The 20,329-nt window shown below is 31.7% G+C and overlaps 1 protein-coding gene across 1 annotated transcript; it reads left to right on the plus strand.

Moving 5' to 3' along the window:
- The first annotated feature begins 98 nt into the window (after positions 1 to 98).
- On the plus strand, positions 99 to 18,828 carry LOC111641399 (transmembrane protein 222-like). The gene is made up of 6 exons (XM_023387559.1): positions 99 to 362; positions 5,025 to 5,109; positions 7,102 to 7,133; positions 10,593 to 10,686; positions 12,664 to 12,794; positions 18,432 to 18,828. Exons 1-6 carry the CDS (start codon positions 235 to 237, stop codon positions 18,514 to 18,516), a joined length of 555 nt encoding a protein of 184 aa, XP_023243327.1. The 5' UTR covers positions 99 to 234; the 3' UTR covers positions 18,517 to 18,828.
- The last annotated feature ends 1,501 nt before the right edge of the window (positions 18,829 to 20,329 follow it).

Raw genomic sequence — 20,329 nt, forward strand, 5'->3', positions numbered from 1 at the left:
TTTATTCGAAATTATGAACTTAATTACGATTTAATTAAATAAATTAACAAGAAATGATTTTATTATAGTTCTTAAAGTTTATCGATTTAAACGTAAATTTAAAAATTCGAATGAGCCAATAGGATTCTTCCATTAATTGTAATTGATTATTAAATGTATTCGTAGGTTTAGTGAAACAGATCAGTTCAGTTTCGGTCGTTGTTTTGAAGGGATTAGACGTAACCTGCCGTATTAATGCATACGGAAACGCCAAATATATTACCCAGTAAATTGAGTAATGAACAAATGCCGAAATATAGTGTAGATCATCAACGTGTTAGATATCCCTTCTGCATTGTTTGGACCCCAATTCCTCTTCTAACGTAAGTTTTCCTCTAATAAAATGCTTTAATGTGCTCTTCATTAGCTAGACTTAAGCTGATAAACATGCTATCATCTAAGCATAAAAACTTGGGGTTCAGTGTATATATTTACATGTATAAAGTGCTTAAGTTAACTTCTATATATGCTTATAAATGTGCTTAAATTATGTTTATATAGTATAAGATTTGAACTCTGAATGAGAAGTTCTCCCCCCACAGAATTGTATATCCCATGTACCGGCTAAAAAGTCAAAGGAACCGTAACTGTACATATGACCCTTTGCAAGATATTTGCCTCCAAAAGTTGGTAATTGTGTATACATGTGGAGCGTCGGTCAAGGCTCACCGTTGCTTGCCTTGACTGACGCTCCACATATATAGTAGCTTATATATAAGCTTATAATGTACAGTTAGCTTATGTAGTTCCATATATGTTTACCTCAGTATTGAATCACAAGATCATTTAGAATCATCATAACTAATTCATTCTCTGATTTTCTTCTTCTTTTACATTTTTTCAGACTTTTTTCAATTTTCAATTGTTTATTTCTCGAATACAATCGTACCCAGCAAAAATAAACAAATAACGTAACCAACACCTTATTGCTTGCTGAGGCCGAAAAAATGGAGATATACAGGAGCAAACTTAAAGACGGATGCATTAATGCTAGGGATGCGGAAGGTCTTCCCTCGGCTTGGAAATTTGCCGTTAAAAAGCTTACAAGTAGCGCATCATCTGAAATATGATATTTAATTGATTTAAAGGAAACAGTATTAATGTTTAGTCGTTGTAGTATATTATTTATTATTTGGTATCGTTTACAATTTATTTTTATTCATATTAATTAATATGTTATCAGTTTATTGATATTTTTGAATTTTTGAACTTATTGTTCCATTTATGATGTATTCCATTTTCATATATTCAAACCTGATGATGATCCGTTAAGTGGATCGAAAACGTTCGTTTTTAATAAAACTCCCTCAGCAAGCAATAAGGTGTTGGTTACGTTATTTGTTTATTTCTCTTCATAAATGTAGTTACAGTTTATAATTCTAAATGATGAGCCATTTTTCTATACAGTTCGGCTGATGTTTGTCAATTTTGATTAGGATAATGTTGCGTTAAAACTTCGATGCATTCTAAATAATCCAAGGAAGATCTTTAATGTTTTAATAAAATGCTTATATTTACGGAAATTATCACTAAATGATGAAGCCATCTAATTGTATAAGCTTGCGTTTTTCTGTTTGCAACAATATTTAAAGTCCTCCTAATATCATATGATCTCATTATCATTCATAGCGCTGTTCATATTTTCATTATAGGTAAATTTCATGACTCCAGTGGGAACACTTTTAAATGACCTTTTCTTGATGTCCGCCTCATACTTATCTTTGCCCATTTCTCAGCAAAGATAAGGTGTTATTTATATGCTTGCATTCTTGTTTTATAAATTTAACTATTTTGGTTAATCATGTTGTATTTATCATAACGTTCTTGTGGATGAGTGTCACATTAGAATGCACATACTAAAGATGCTTAAAATATCATAGTTTTAGTTTATTTGTTAGCATAATTTTGTCTTTATTTGCATCTTTCCTATATCTAGCCGTTATTTGTAACAATTTTCTATTCTCCTAATTAGCAAGGTACGTTTTTGATTTTAGATACAATGTTTATTAAACAAAGATAATATTCGGACCAAAATGCTTAAGAGCAGCCAATGGCCGACTGGATAAAACCACCAAACACTGGTAGTTGGTTGTCAGTTCGTCATCTCACCAATGGGCTGGCCACGTTTAGTTTTCCAGGTTTTATTTACATTTGTAATGCCTAAACGGGGCCAGTTTCCCATAAGAAGTCCTCCTGGAAGGCATCCCCTCGGCTGATCGTCCACGTGACGCATTGCCGTATACAAATAAAAAAAATTATTTTTTCTTTACTTTCCACATTACTGAACTGTGATAATATCTTTAACTTTATTGTTATGTGCTTATCACAAGTAACATCTAGTATATGACTGTTTTACTAATAAGTGCATTCATTGTTCTTTCAGCATATGATTACAAGCAATAGAATTTATTTGAAATTTATAAGTAAGTAAATAATGCCACTAGCGAAATTGTCTATAATGCATTTTCCTCAAACAAATATTAATGTGTGTTTTAATGAGTTAAAACACTGAACACTGAAAAGCAAATGAGTTAAAATGCTGATGTAATGATTTCATCATTACACCAGCATTTTAACTCATTTGATAAGAGTTCCACTCGCTTATTAACATATTATCCACTATTTGACACGTTGGTGGTTGTACATAATTAGGACTGTAGTGAGCCGTCCGACCGCCTGACTTCGCTATAACCAATGTAGTTTCACTGAAGGTTAAATTATCCTAGCTTTGTAAGATGTTGTTCTACATCCTAGTAGTGGTCTCTCGTGCACAACTATAAAGTTGGCTCCGACCGCTGGCGGTCATATGGCTCTGAACGGCCCTAATTAGTACAGTACAACTGCCGGCATGTCAGATAATGGTTAACGTGTTAATATCTGTCTATCAGGAAAAACGATACATAAAGAATAAAAACAACTGTAAGTATATAGAATTTTTAAAACAAAACACAAATATGCACTTTGTCAATATAACTGATGTAGATGCCACTCTGAACTCTGATCTGAATTTGAACAAGGAATGTTGCAGTATTTAAATACCAAGCTGAAACCTGGATTTAAACTTGCATTTGGTTAACTAAAAACAATATCTTAACATATTTTGCTACTAGATTAAGTGAATTCAAGTATGTCCACAACCAATGCACTCGGTAAACGGTTTAATAAGCTTTTACTATTGATAGAACAGCTTGCAACCTTACATGATGGTTGAAGTAAACAGTAGCATATTTACATTTGCAAACTTATTTTGTCAAAATAACTTTGGGTTAATACAGATGGATAGTAAAAATGGTGTTAATACTATAACCATGGATATAAACATATTACTTCATCAGAACTTGCCATATCCATGACATGCAATGTGCATTAGTTGCTGCACTGACGAACTCTGTGAATATAGGAATGCATTTCGCCGAGTTCGTCGGTCATGCATTTCGTTATTGTATGGACCGAAAGTGTTTTTGAACTAAGGTACTAAACACTCTCTGTCCATATAATAATTGTTTAAAGAAATTAACTCTAATACGGTTAAAAATTCGGACTTATCAAATTGGCAGTCGACTTCGGTTAATGAGTCCTTTTATGATGTATTCCATTTTCATATATTCAAACCTGATGATGATCCGTTAAGTGGATCGAAAACGTTCGTTTTTAATAAAACTCCCTCAGCAAGCAATAAGGTGTTGGTTACGTTATTTGTTTATTTCTCTTCATAAATGTAGTTACAGTTTATAATTCTAAATGATGAGCCATTTTTCTATACAGTTCGGCTGATGTTTGTCAATTTTGATTAGGATAATGTTGCGTTAAAACTTCGATGCATTCTAAATAATCCAAGGAAGATCTTTAATGTTTNTTTTAATACAGGGTTATTCGTGAGTAGGTTTATGATTCAGAATAAGGAGAACAAAACAAATATACGGGGTGCATAGGAAAGTCCCTTTAACCGGAAAATTCTTGTTATTATTTGATGTCCATCAAATAATAACAAGAATTTTCCGGTTAAACAATATCATTTTGGAGGATCCAGGATTGAATCTGACAGGTTGAAAACCCCAGAAAAATTTGGGGTGGTCAGTCCAGCTATATCAGGCTTGTCCTTAGCCACCCAACCATCCCAATGTGGATCTAGCCAAACCCAAAATAGTTAGAAAGTTGTCCTCTTACTACACACAGGCAGAAAGGGTTTAAAAAAAACCTGAATTATTAATATCCAGGTAAAACGGCTTTAATACTTAAAATGTTTTTTTTTAATGTCTTAAATTTCCAAAAAAGTTTAGACATTAACAGAAAAATATATTTTTTTAAGATAATTAAACTGCAAATCTTCTATAGAAAAATTTTAGTGTATGGCACTGGTCCATTAATTACAGGTACAGTGTGAGACGGCGTTACAAAAAATACGTTATAGTATACGATGGAGTGAGAAGGGGTTAAGGTGTTGTCTACGCAAACTTTTATTGGTCAGTGGCATGTTTTTTCATTGTTGGGGGCTCTGCGAATAATTCTACACGTAAGTAAAGAGGAGGAGGTCCGCTAGAAGTAAATCACTGTATACAATGGAGAGGGAGGAGGTCAAAAGTGGCTCAAACTGTACACATAATTAAGAGATGGCCTCTATATTACGTAACATGCATTTGCCTAAAATGAGAAGTAAGATGGGATTTAAATCGATAACAAATGTCCCTGTAGCAGAAGCTATCACTTTTCCTTCCTCAATTAATGAAATTTCTAGAAGGAACTTTGTCTGTTCCCTGCAGACAAAGCATAGGCGACAGCAATGTTTATCAGCAAGATTATCTCATCACCTATTCTTCATAATGGGATTTGTATGAATGCTATAGAAATAATCTCCCACAGCCCTTGTCCCTTTCCGAAAGCCATAAAAATATGTGAATTGATAAAATAAAGCAATTGTTTTTGGTCTTTATCTGAAGAAACTTTAATGGCATTAATTTTAATATAAATTAATCATTTGTTTGTAGATGGTTTTTTCCATTTATTGGTCACATGGGAATTGGTATGTCGTCTGGAGTCATACGTGATTTTGCTGGACCTTATTTTGTATCGGTAAGTAAATTTATTTTATTTTTTTTCTTTGTTAACTTTTTCAATATAAAAATGGCACTTATCCAATGTTTAAACTACAGTACAATCTTGGTAATCCAACATATAAGGGAATTGAGCAGTGTAAGATGAAGGAGATTGCTGGTTTATTGGAAATAAAGTGAATTCAATAGCACAAATTAATTTGACAGTGTAGACTCAACTGTTAATGTAGTAAAACACAAACACTCAAGTGTGTTAATGTTTCCAAGTTGGTAGATTTCCACTAAATTTAGTGGGAAATGGAAGCAACCATGGAAAATTTAGTGAAAGGTGCTGTACAGTATTTTGTTATAAGATGATGTACTGTACCTGTTTTGAGCAACCTAAGACGATGAACATAACAGTCTTCAATATCACGCCCTAACTCGAGTGTTCAAGCTTGGTCTCAATATGCCATGTTTAGTGAGATGATCAAATTTAGTGGGAAATGGAGTTTGAACTTGTGGGAAACTTGCGGCGGTGCCAGAAATACCCGAGAGCCAACTAGTATTGGATTATTGGATATGTTGAAGTAGCAAACGGCCAGATTACCAAGGTTGTACTGAATATTTTTCTACAATAATAATGTTACGAAAATTGGACATCTCGCTGGAGGATATCAAACAAATACATTAATGTCATATAAAATTCTGGAAAAGGAATAATGCAAAACAGAATTGGTAACAGCATGTCTGTTTAGTAACAAGTTAAATATATTTTAATCCAAAATTAATTATAGTTCTGAAGCCAGATAGACAAAATACTACCTGCTACTCTGAAGGACTTAAATTTGATCTGGAGTCAAATTCTTCTGAATTTAAAGGTGATCTGACCCGAATTTCATCTCATCACCTGTTCGCAACAGGTATGCAGAGGGGTCTTTTTAGTGCATGCAGGGCAAAATCACTATAAATCAATAAAATTAAATGATAGTTTTCTTTGCTACACAAAGATTCTAATTAATAGAATGTTAAAAAAATTCATTTATGTTACTATTAATTATTAAATGTTAAGTAATTTCAACCAAAAATCAAACTCGGCTTTGTGAAATACTTAATGAATTATCAATACCACCTTCTGCTGCCGAGAAATGTTTATTAAACAAAACATAAATCTTTTCATCTTAATAGGCCATCCTCGGGCGTAACTGAATTCGAACACCTTTTAAAAAAAAATGGAACATTTTAATGAAGGAATGTCTGAACTCTCACATTTAAATTTAAAACGAAATATTAGACAAATTAACAATTAAATAAATAAAGATAAAATGTTGTAAATGAACTAAAACAACAATAATATAAATAATAAAATAAAGAAAAATGCAAGTGTTTTGCCATTGCAACAAATAAAACAGTTTTATCTGGGAGAAAAATAATTTTAATTTTGCATGAATTGTAAAGTTCCAATAAGTATTACAATAAATTTTAATACAGGGTTATTCGTGAGTAGGTTTATGATTCAGAATAAGGAGAACAAAACAAATATACGGGGTGCATAGGAAAGTCCCTTTAACCGGAAAATTCTTGTTATTATTTGATGTCCATCAAATAATAACAAGAATTTTCCGGTTAAACAATATCATTTTGGAGGATCCAGGATTGAATCTGACAGGTTGAAAACCCCAGAAAAATTTGGGGTGGTCAGTCCAGCTATATCAGGCTTGTTCTTAGCCACCTAACCATTCCAATGTGGATCTAGCCAAACCCAAAATAGTTAGAAAGTTGTCCTCTTACTACACACAGGCAGAAAGGGTTTAAAAAAAACCTGAATTATTAATATCCAGGTAAAACAGGTACAATTAATTTATTATATGCTAGATGTTTTGAGTTACGCATTAGATAATTTAAAGGTGATAAAATTTGTGCTTGATTTATTTGAATTTAAATAATCTACTTACAATATATGATTTGAAAATATAAATTGTTTATTCATGTCAATTTATAATTTAATTAAATTCTTTTTTAATATATGTAGGAAGATAACATGGCTTTTGGGAAACCAACAAAGTAAGTATATAAACATAATTTAATTGCTTCATTAATATCTATCCAATGGTAATCTTATAATATACACAGTACAGGTATGAACTGCTTAATGATGGGATAAGTTCCAAGAAATACATCATTAAGGAAACTTCCATAGAGTGTATCTAAACATACATAAATGCGGAAAATGTACAGGTACCTAATGGATTTTTCAGCTCCATTATAATTTTATGGAACTCCATCATGCATGCAGTCCATTATTAAGCGGAACATTGTTAAATGGCTCACACCTGTACTAATGTTTGAAATGATAATACAATTCTAATAACTGACATTTCAGCTACTCCAAATTGGATTTAATCATTCTTAAAATATGTTGATTACCAATAAAATTTTAAAATAGAAAAAATACTGACTTTAATTTACAGCAAAACTTGTTGACAACGTAACTAATTTAGTAGAGAGTGACATACTGAAATGCAACTTTGCATGTTACATATCAATAAATTTTTGTGTAAATATACTATTGAAAAGTCATTGTACACCATACTTCATTACAAACGTTCATCCTGTAGTCTATTATTCTGTTTATCTTTTGGCTTTCGTGATAGTATTGACTCCGAAGCATGCTTTCTACCAGTTGTTTGAGTTGTGTCATTAATATATTAGAGAGGTTGCGGCCGACGTTTTAAACACGAAAACGTGTACATCGGACGTTCAGCGCCACTTTCCTAAAGGCCTAGAAGTTTGACAATGGTGTTTGGAATGTCGAGCATGATTCCACTGACTATCCAAACATCATTGTCAAACTTCTAGGCTTACAGGAAAGCGGCGCTGAACGTCCGACATAAACGTTTTCACGTTTAAAACTTCAGCCTCAACCTCGCTTTTTATATGTTTGGTCTACTTGTAATCGGACATTTTTGTTGATAATTATGAAAATCTCTACTATAAAATGTGGAAACTTTGTTGTTCAACCTCCATATTTTGTTGTCTTCTTATCCACTGTAATGAATGAGTGTCATGTGACTGGACGTGCTGGAATTTTGTTTACCACTTTTGAGATTTNAATGAAATATAAAAGGAAATTGCATTGCAAAGTAAACAAAATGTTTTGTGTCGCGGAAACGGCACACTTCAGAAATTTCGGGGCAAATCAGTGGCAGCACACTTCAGAAATTTCGCGGCACACTAAAGTGCCGCGGCACAGTGGTTGAGAAGCACTGGCCTAGAAGTTTGACAATAGTGTTTGGAATGTCGAGCATGATTCCACTGACTATCCAAACATCATTGTCAAACTTCTAGACTTATAGGAAAGAGGCACTGAACGTCCGACGTACACGTTTTCGCGTTAAAAACGTCGGCCGCAACCTCTCTATTATCTATTCTGTCTTCAAAGCAACTGTCGACTGCATCATGGGAGCAAGCTGAAACATGACTTCATGCATTGTTGTCCTGAAACATCGCATTGTTCATTCCATACACTACAGAGGGTTGGATAGCATTTCAGATTGCCAGTAATAACAACCAATGGATCCACATCATACTATTAAAAATGGCCCTAAAACGTTAAGCCATAATGAGAGAGTGCAATAATTTTTTGATAGACAATGTATGATTATTATATATAAGTAAATATTGCTTGCTAGGTATGATAAAATGAATTATTCTTTTTGAAATTTAATTAGTGTGATTTCAAATATAATAGTATTGGAATATAAATAATAGTGTCGGAAATCATATTGAGTACAACACGTCAAACTACATTTTCTCTATACTTTTATACTACTGATTAGAATGAAAATAAATTTAAAAACTGCTAAATTGATTGATTTATTTAATTATTATTAATGTTAAACAAGAGTTTGGTTAATTTAGTGATAGAAATTTAGAGAAAACACAAAGCTTAAGTTGAATCCACACATTCGGTATTTGCCAAACACCGAGCAAACATTTGACCAATACCAAGTTGTTTGGTATTTATCACTTACCACTCTTTGTTGGTATAATGTGCCAAAATAAAGGGGACGAATAGGCAATTATTTGGCCATTGGCAAATACTGAATGTGAGAAGCCGGCTTTAAGATAATCTAAATCGGTGGTTTTTGGCCAGGGTGCCACAATATAGTGCCGAATATACTTCATGTGTGATAACACTTCATAGTGTAGTACTAAAAGTATGAAAAACACAATAAGTACGTTGACAAAGAAAAATGGATGCTGCAAAAAAGAAAATTATCAAGTTGGGAATGTCACTATTAGAAAAATATTGAAAAACACTTATGTAAACAATTTAGTCAGCATAACTAGTTCTTCTAAGAGATGGTATGTAAATTATTATTATTTGAGACTAACTTCATTCATTGGATACATGAAATATTTGCATAAAATATAATGCTATTGTTTATATAAGGTGCCCAAAAATCAGTTAGCCATTGTAAATACTGTACTAAATTGTATCTTATTCAATTACTTTACCTAAAATCTTCACGAAAAGTTTTTTGCTCAATACATAAATTATAATGCTTAATAAATTTAGTTTGATTTATATTTACAATAATATACAAAACAATATATGATATATTGACTTTTGGACAACCTTTTATATAATATGCAAAGATACTTTTTTGTACCAGTAATATAACAAATAAATAATAAGCTACCCAGAAAATTAAAATTAAGATATAAAGTCTAAGTTTATACGGCCGTATCGAGCTCCACATTTTTGCAAGGGAGTGCCATTTTTGGAAGAATGTATAGAGATGAGGTTTCGGAATGAAACTTTTCCAAGGTGCTATGGGTGCAGATTTCATTTTCGTGGATAGTAACACTCGTTCAAAAGAATAGTGTTCTGCTTGTATGTTAAGATTTATGCTGTTCTGATTAATAGCACCCGAGATATAATCCAAGTTAATAGTTTTATCTCTGAACCTCATCTCTGTACATTTTTCTAATAATGGCACTTACTAAAACACGGAGTTTAGTATGGCCATACAAACTTACACTTTATAACTTAATTTAATTTTCTGGATAGATTATTATTTATATGCTATATTACTAATACAAAAGTCATGCTCAAATGTGAGTATATAGGGCTGTTGAGAAGAGGAGCTGGGGATTTATCTCCTGATCTGGTAGTAGTCTGATCTCTAGTGGTTCTACTCCTATAAAATTAATGTTATTTTTACTGGCAGAAAGTAAAATCTTTAAGATTGCTTTTTACTAAAGAAGCATTCTATGTATTTCATTTATTCAAAAAAACAAATAACGAAGGGTCCTCTTTCCCCCGGCCCCATACATGCTCTTGATGGTACTATGACTATGTACCGTACAGTATATATTTGTTACTTATTCTCATCTTGAACTTGTATATTTGCTATAAATATTAATATTCTTATATATATCATATCTTTTGGAATTTTAAATTTACATCAAATGCAACTGCAATTTTAAATTTAAAATAATCTGTCACTTTTCTAGATATTGGCAATTAAATCCAGATCTTGCACAGAATGGATATCACGGATGGGATCGAGCAGTTTCGGAAGCGTCGGAGGAATATAAACATAGAATGGTATTTTTAGTATTTTTCAGTTTCACAATTGTTCATAAAATATTGAATATAAATACGTAACTTTTTATTATTTTAAATGAATATTTTAAAATCTTCAGTCTCGGAACAAGATAATAGAAACAACAAACAGAAAGTAAACAGAAATGAGCTTGCTGCATAGGATCATTCTTAGCAAAGTTGCTTTTGTGTGACTGTTAGACTGACTTTGAGGTTCATGTTTGCTTTCTGTTTGTTATATATTTTAATTCTGTTATTATAAATCATTGATTTTAAGTGTTTTAAATGAAGCATTCTGTATTATATAAATTACAAAATTTGTATTTATGACCTTGGATTTTGAATATATTACTCTTTAATAACTAATAATATAGTTATTAAAGATTAAGTTTACATTTCAGTCTAAACTAAATACTATTTACCATTGATTTTATGGACTCTCGAACATAATGTATGTACTGTACTTTAGAAATAGTAGACCAAATCTACCTATTTCGACACATCTGTCGATATGTGGGTCCCATTCACATCAACCACATCATTCTTGAAAGTGAAGTGTTTATTTACTGTATATTTACTATAATACAAGTTATTTATGTGTCTTATATCTCATAAAAATAGTTTTGTAGTCAACTGTAACATTTTTTTTGGATACAATAGACAATTTTGTGAGGCAGCTGGGGTACTACTGCTGAGTACCGCTTATTTGACACGGATCAAGAGATCTGTTCTCTACATCAATGGACGGCCTTAAAAGTGTTTCTAAGGATCTAGATGGTGAAGTCAAGATCTACATCAGGATGTTGACACCAGTTAAACTATTATGTCACGGTTTAACTCGCGATTTATCTATTATTTTGGTTAGGAGGGCTCTGTTGAGTGGGGAGGACAATAACATGGAATTCAGTCATAGAAGAGACCATAAGTTTAGTAACAAATAAAGATATTTAATAAAACAAACTAAAAATGTATAAATCCAGATTACAACATGTTAAATTTCCTATCTCGTGGAGAGAGAGAGATTACAATTCTTGTAAATCATAATACCTCACAAGGTTCCTTTTATACTTTGGTTTTTCCTGTTTGTCTTCTCCTGTAGGTGTGTCGAGGACAAGGTTCATAGAAATTCAGGTTCTCATCAGGTCTTTACTTCTTTTACTGGAAATTTCGAAGACGGCACTTCATTAAACAGCTTCTTGGTTTGGGTAGAATGACAACGGATTTCTCGTGGGGTTTCCTCCAATTGGAATGGAGTATTTTTCCCACGTGAACAGGATGAGTGGGGAATTACAGAGGGGTTGACTCTTGGTGGTTTGACTAACTTTTTAAAGATAAGGGAAAAAGAAAAAGGATGTTTAACTTCCGTGGGAGAGGAAGTGTGTTTTTACGGTTTCCTCCATTTTTGAAAATAAAACCTTTCCATCAAAATTATAAAATATTACTTCTGAAATTTATTATTTTGTTTGAATTTAATTTAAGTAAACAAAGGGGGAGTGTTCAAAATCTCGCAATTTGCATTACCAGATCAATGTTTCTGCAATTAGTCCTTTACGTTGAGGGTCAACCATATGTTATCTGCTTGGATTTTAGTTTCGCTCTTTAATTAGAGTTAATATAAACATTGGATAGTTCTTTTTAAATATTCTGTTATTTATTAATTAGCTGTTTGTTGCTTTATATTATATGAATTAGCTTAGCCACATACTATTGTATTATTTTCCTCCTTAAACTGTACATATAATTAATGGACTGTCCCTTATTTGTATACTTCATCACATTGTCTCTTGTTATCTAATGGAGCCATTAGATAAGGATGAAGGAGAAGTAACTAATAGTAAATTAAGTTGAATAATATAATGAGTACCATTTGTTGTAGTAGTAGTAGTAGTAGTAGTAGTAGTAGTAGTAGTAGTAGTATTTTTGCATATTTATTTTTGTGAAATATATACTAATTAAAATTATTATTTGCTTTTTATGTAGCATAATTTGTTTTGCGACAACTGTCATTCGCACGTCGGAATGGCATTAAACTTAATGCGTTACAACGACTGCAGTTCTTGGAATATGGTCAAATTATGCTTTTATATTTTAATTAATGGTAAATATGTTAGGTAAGAAGCTTTATATTTTTTTACTTGATTTTAAATATTCTTAAAATAAAATTAGATATTTAATTTTAACAATGTAGTGTCCATTCTTGTAAAAAGTTTTTTTTTTTAATATATAACTAGGGCTGTGTTAATACTTGAGGTAGACAGTCTACTGCCTCAGGTGACAAAATTGTTTGAAATATACAATATTCCAGAAATATTCTTGAAAGAGGGATGAGATACATACATACAAATGAACAACAAAGTATTGACATCATAGTATTCAGAAATGACAATTTCAGTTTTATCATGAAACAAAAGAAGTATAACAAAATAAAAGTACCAAAAATGTTAATTAGCATTATTTGCAACAAGCATGTTGTTGTTGACTAGATGACACACACCGAACCATCAAAACAGTGTTGCGGCAGGCACTCAAATACAAATACGGCACTAACTAACATATATTGAGAACATGCAATTATCAAGTATGAAGAAGTTGATCTCTTCCTGCAATTTGATTGTGTAGTTTACAGATAAAGAGAGTTTTAATTGGACGAATTCACTGTCCTTCTGTAGTCAAAATCAGTTTTTTAACTACTGGAATCTATAATCTTTCTGTATTTGATTATCAATTGTTTTAGAATGGGAATCAATAGTCTAGTTTTAGATATGCTAGAAAAACCAAACCAATTGATCTTAAAGACTTTAAAGTTTCAATTTTCCATCATAAAACATTACTTATAGAAGTTTTGTCATTCTTTCTTTAATAGCGAGGTTGAGGCCGAAGTTTTAAATGCAAAAATGTGTACGTCGAATGTTCAGTGCCACTTTCCTGTAAACCTAGAAGTGTGACAATGGCATTGGGAATGTTGAGCATGATTCCACTGACCATCCAAACACCATTGCCAAACTTCTAGGCTTACAGGAAAGCGGCGCTGAATATCCGACATACACATTTTCGCATTTAAAACTTCAACCTCGACCTCGCTAATAGCTTTCTGAAAAAGATTAGATAAGAGTAACAATCTGTTTACTCCATGCAATAAGGTTAAATTCCCAGATTTTACCGCTATATCCTCATTAATTAATTTGGAGTTTGGATTAGAATCAAAACTTAATAATTCATAAATCTTAATTGGAATTTGAAATCAAATTTATATTAGATAGAACCTTAAATTTTCATGAGTATTTTGATCCAAATACATTGGTTCCGTCTCTTGCCTTTCAAGCCTTATTGTGGGTTTGGCCAAACTTAGGACAGGCATAAAAAGAGGCCTGCATAATGAAAAAAGCAAAAAAAATTCAATTTTATACAACATTTTATTATTATTATTAATTTTGTAGAGAGATAACTTTTTATGTACATTTAATTTTACTGTAATAAATCATATTTGTCTTCCAGTCATTTGTTATTTCAATATCATCGTAATCTATTTTTACTGATCAATTTATCATTTTTTCACAGCCAACTACAAATGATTTTTTTAAATTATAGATAATTTAGATATAATTAAGTGTTGCAGAGAGTTTTACTGTTATGAAAGATAATTATAGATTAAGTACTTGATCAACCAATGTTCATTGAAGTGAAACAAAAAAATAACAACAACAATAGAGGAAATTATTCAGTGTTTTTTTTTCCTGAATGTGCATTGATATTGTACACAGATCAATAATTAATGATGGGATTTGATATTATTTCAATCACTAATTATATATATTATAAATTTTAATTATTATTTCCTTAAAGTTAATGATAATTTAATATCATAATTGCAATATTTGTCCTAAAATGTATGTACTTTAAAGACAATTCTTAATGTATCCTTCTCATACTGCAGGAACGTAATTAAACCTTTTCTTTATACACTCATCCTATATTATTTATTTTAAATCTTTGCAAGATTCCAATGCCAGATGCAATTAACAGCAATTTTACATCATTTTATCAATTACATAAGCTTAGAAATGTCTACTTACATAACGATAACAATAACTATAACCATAGCTTCGATTACAATAAGTGGATTCTGCTGTATCTGGAAACTTATTTTCTGTCTTATATGTAAATTTTCAGAATTAAATTATCTATAATAAACAAATGATACTGCCAGATTTTAATCAGGACATAATATGGCTTATTAATTATAAAGATATTTTGTGATTTTTGACTAAAGGCAAGCAGTTAAGCTAACATATTGTGCTAAATTTTAATAATTTGAAATCAATTTAGAATATTCTGCACCAGTCTTTCCTTTTAGAACGCGACCAGAACCTTCGGCTTAGTTGATAGTACATCATACTGTCTCTTTCATCACGTAAAATTAACGTACAACTCCTGCTTACCGTGCAGGTGCATTGCCAATCACACTATACAGACCTCTGTCCGATCTTTGCTTCCAGACTGATTAATTTACAAGATATAAATACACAGGTTGCAGGAATGTATAATTAATTAATTATAATTACTTAGTCGTATTTATAGCCTGATTTAAAATCTAGCATTTACTACTATATGTCAGGTTTGTTTATATGTAATTATTTAAATTATCTATGTTTTAATTCTTGTAGTAGATAATTACTTTGCAACTCTTCGCTTTACAATGTCTTACTTTGACTGACATTAATTTTTTTTCATTATGTGAAATTCCATAGTTAAATGCTTTATTTTTTATTGATTATTTCGGTATAGTATATAATTTGCTTCCAGGAATACAGCCTGTGGGTAATTAATGTTTGATTTATAATAGCTAACTTAATGATAGTTTTCCAGGAACCAATTAGATTTAAAAATGGGATATGTGTCTACTAATATATATTATAGCGATACATAAGAACAATTGCTACAGGCTTACACGAATACATGGAAACAAATTAAAAACACTTGCAATTATAACTCGAAAGAACACAAAAAATAATCACTCTTATCAAAAGTCTTGGAACTGAATCATTTTACGAGCGATCCTTCTGTTAGAACATTTTAATGGCAGGGATGTGTTTCAAGAAATAAGCTGAGAAAAATCTACCTAGCGGCAATATATATGATGAATATTCTATTGTTATTAGCTGTTTAATTTGATGTAGCATTAGTTGTTAACACTTACTGAAAATTAATACAGGCTGCTTAACAATGGGGATGCATTTAGAGAAATGTTAAGCAAGCATTAGTGTACTTAGACAAACTTTATTTGGTGTAGTCTATTACTTGTATAGGCTATATCTAACACAGTGTAACAAGGTAGGTATTTATGTATCTAAAATATAGTAAAGGTATGGGTGGCTATAATTTTTTTTAGCTCTAGTATAATCTTACGGGACCTCTTTTGTACATGTGGTCTATCATTAAGCAAGGTGTTGTTAAGCCATACATTATTGTACATTAATTTCAAACTTTTTAATAAATTTTAATGTGTATTCATTGTAAAATAAGTCATGTCAGATATAACAAACATCAAGAATTCAGTTAAATGAATCATTTGACAATTTCCATTTACGGAATGAATATAGGAGGTGCACAAACTATACGAATTAAAAATAAATTTCTAAAAATATGACGTAAGAATTCTTTCATAATACCATAGGACGATCGAACAAAAGTAGAACTCTCAAGTAGTAGTGTGAAGAGTTTGTCGACACTAAATTAGATTTAGTGATGTCCTGAGCCGATTGCAATTGTTGCATTGCTGACTTGCAGCACCACCAAATTCCTCATGCTATTTATTGCAAGCTTTACTTTTGTTTTATTGTCTGTTATAATAATTCTTGACGACAGTAAATAATTAAAGCATAAATTTACTGTCGCAAGTGAACATAGCTTCAGCTTTATTGGAGGTTCTGACAAACACCCACTCTTCAACCATAGAGAATTATAATTAAATTCAAATACAAACATAGTTTTTAGGGTTTTACAACTTGTATTCGAGGATAAGCATTAAATTCCAGTGCAAATTAAGATTTGAATTTTCAAAACACAGTAGAATTCACTTATTGTAATCACTTCATAATTTTCTGAATGATATACATTTATGTCATTTAACATTAAAACAACAGTTAGTGAAAATTCTGGTTATACTGAATGTAACATTAAAGGATTTACACATTTTTTAAATTGTTTTTAATAACTTGAAAGTTTATTAAATGAATAGTAATTTATCCAGTGTTATTTGCCTATATTTGCAATATTATCTTTAACAATTGAAGGAAGAAATGCAGACGATTTAAACCAGGTACCAATTAAAACATTTAACACTTAATGTTTAAAGCCTTGGATTATCAATAACAATTGCACATTATCAGCTACATATTGACATTGATAGGTATTTTTGAACAAGCAAGCAACAATTAGTAATTTAATTAAAACAGGTGGCTGAGAAGTCAGTTAACCATTGTAAACACTGAATCTCTGTTTTATTTGAATGCTTAAACATATGTTTGTGTATGTCCACCAGTGGCCAAGACATCGAACACTGTCTTGCACTGTCGAACACTTAAAAACATCGAACACTGGTAGATGGTCACATGCATTAATCTTGTCAATGAACTGGCCACGTGTTTTCTGGGTTTTATTTGCCTTTGTAACACCTAAATAGGTGCCAGTTTCCCATACGAAGTCTTCCCGGGAAACATCCTCCTTTGGCATATTGCCTACATATCTTGCCGTATACAAATAATCCAATCCACACTTAAGATTCCCCCAATTGTTAAAGGAAAATCATATTGTTATAAGCTTGATTTAATTTGTAAACACAAAGTGTATTTGAAATAGGCACGCAGAAATGTTAACTTATTTTTGGGTCTATTTCACTAACATTTGTATAATTTTATAATTTCTACATACAATGTTCTAAAAGTCAGTTAACCATAGTAAAGTCTAAGTTGCTGTCTCCTATTCAATCACTAAATTCATATATTTTTATCGTGTTTTGTGAAGGACAAACATGTTTTTAAAGTTAATTATACTTAAAAACCCACATGAAAACATGGTAAACTGACTATTGGGCTACCCTTTATATACCACAAATATATATTTTGCTTAATATTGAGCAATTAAGTTTTCTTAAACTAAATTCTTAAAAAATTACATAATAAAAACCTTTTAATTTAGTTAATTTATAAAGAATTGCAAAAGAATTTTTTTTTAAATTTTGAGATATTTATCTAATTTCTTTTTTATTGTTGCACGACATTTCTTCTTAATATCTGACCTAAATAGATATAAAAACATTTGCCAATAATTTCTCCAATTATCTTGCAAAATATATAATATACAATTTCAAGGAATTTTTATTAGAATAGCATATTATCTAATTAAGCAATACTTTAAAGAGAAATAATATTGATTAAATAATAAAGTGCATTAACGTAGGCTCGTGAGTAAGTGCCATTATTTGTCAGAAAACAATTTTTATATAGAAGCTAGGCGGGGAACCTGTGAAGGCCACGTAAGGACTTCAGTGGCTTCTAGTATGGCCCAATAACACACAAAGTGGTTTACCGTCACGAGTTATAAAAGTATGCACCAAAAATACACGCTTGTGCAACCTGCTGTTCGACGCGTAGCCTCATAAGACGTGTCCTTCCCATTACGAAAGGTTCCCTTTGCAAAATTCCATTATACTTTGCTAATTTCATGCATGTGTTTTCTATATCTTGCAGCATTTGGGGATTTCTTAAAACATGGATGCCGTTCCTGGTGGTCGTTTGCATTGTACTGATCATATTCTTGGCCATAAATTATTAAAAACCAAGGTCGTTCGGACTTCCGAAGTTTGATCTTGAACACTTCAAGTATTTTACTTTTAATTACATTCTGTTTTCGTCTGTAAATATTTATTTATAAATATATAAAGTCGAAGTTTATTTACAGTAATTGGGATGATTTTTTTTTGTTGTTTTATAATTAAGAATGTGTCTGTGCCACAGATTATATACATGTAAACATTTATAAGAGTTTTTATAAAAAATAAATATAAATTGTGTAAGATACATTCTGGTCTATGTTAGAGCAAAATGAAATTGTATACATAACAATAAATTGTTAATTTAAAATTTATATGTGGTCTTTTCATTTATTTAATGAATCTGAAGAAGAGATGATTCTACTTGGCAATTCTCGACCTCGTTGAGCTAGCAGACGTTCCGCTAGATTTAGATTTGTTGCAATTCTAGGTTACGAAGCTCTCCCTTCAGCCAAATTTAAAATTGTGAGGCCATAAATTGTATTGGCCCACCAGTGATCAAGCAGATAAACCACTGAACGCTGATAAGTTGGATCCAGGTTTATGCTTAACTGATGGGCTGGTGCTGAGGAATTTTCAGGGTTTTTTCATGTCTAGCACCTAAATAGGAGCCGATATACTATAAAGACCTCTCAGGAGTTACCTCCCTCTTGGCGCATTTCGTTCTTTATTTTTCCATCAATGCATTCCAATCCCTAAATGGTCCCGTTCCTCACCGTCTGACTGCCCTCGGTGCTTGGTTGGGGTATGAGAAAACCTGTCTTAGAACAGAAGCATAAGGTCCCAATCTTCAGTTTCAGTGTGTATAAATCCAACCCTAGACATAAATCCAGAGGTGGGTTTGCATAAAAGTTAAATAAAAACACCACTTGGTTGGTCAGGTTTACACCAAACAAACCTATAGCAGCATATTTTGGATTTTTATGGCACAGTTTGGCACACCCTTTTTAGATTCCACAGAAATCGAGTGTGAACAGCAACAGGGATCCTGTGAATTTCGTGAAATGAAGAGCGATAGTTCGGAAATTCTCCGCGAGGTGGCGCCACAAACACTCGACGTACCTTAATTTCGGTTTAGATTCATCATTACGTTACAGTTCCGCTAGATCTTTACGTATTATCAGCTATAAATTACGGTCTACTTCATGGGGATCGGTTCTAGATCTTTGCATACGATCTGTACAAATGGGAAATTTATTTCTATCGTTTAATTTCTAAATGGAACACATTGCTCGACGATAGAAGAGAACGTATTACTTATTGATGCATGAAAACACCAATATACAATTGGTCACATCTGACTACTTATGGAGGGCTTTTCGTAGTAAGCACGTTGTGATACAACCTGGCACACCACTCTGTATCCTATTTATAGTTTTTTTCTACATATTTATGACAATATGAATAATTAATTTGGTAAGAAACGGGTCAGGGGGAAGATTTCCGAACATTTTGCCTCGTAAATTGACAAGAATGTAAATTGCAGACCCGAACTTTCTTCTGTTAAGGTTGGATGAATAAGTGTCCTTAGTGCTCCTGGCCTGTTTTCAACCGTACAAACTTTATTCAAGTTTTACGAGCTCATCCCTGAGAGTTTCTAGTTAATAATTTCAACATAATTTTGGCCCATATTTCTTTAATAGAACCGTACAATAGACCTAATACGATGCAGATGAACAGCATCCTGTTATTTCTATTTTTGGCAATGGGCACGAATATTGATGCTGTTCTTCTTTTTAAATGTATATTAATGAGCCAAAAACGTTAAAACCAGCCTAAAATTCTATGTTTAAATGTAAGGTAGAACTCGTTCCA

Source organism: Centruroides sculpturatus, unplaced genomic scaffold (genome assembly GCF_000671375.1).
Source record: "Centruroides sculpturatus isolate CEXI.00-Female unplaced genomic scaffold, Cexi_2.0 scaffold1333, whole genome shotgun sequence".
NCBI classification, from domain to species: domain Eukaryota; kingdom Metazoa; phylum Arthropoda; class Arachnida; order Scorpiones; family Buthidae; genus Centruroides; species Centruroides sculpturatus.

Bases quoted from the DNA above. Each gene is read 5' to 3' on its own strand.
- LOC111641399 (XM_023387559.1), top strand. From the start codon at position 235: ATGCATACGGAAACGCCAAATATATTACCCAGTAAATTGAGTAATGAA. The intron at 10,687-12,663 runs GTATTTTTAGTA...CTTTTTATGTAG, and splicing joins AGGAATATAAACATAGAATG to CATAATTTGTTTTGCGACAA. The intron at 12,795-18,431 runs GTAAGAAGCTTT...TATATCTTGCAG, and splicing joins ATTAATGGTAAATATGTTAG to CATTTGGGGATTTCTTAAAA.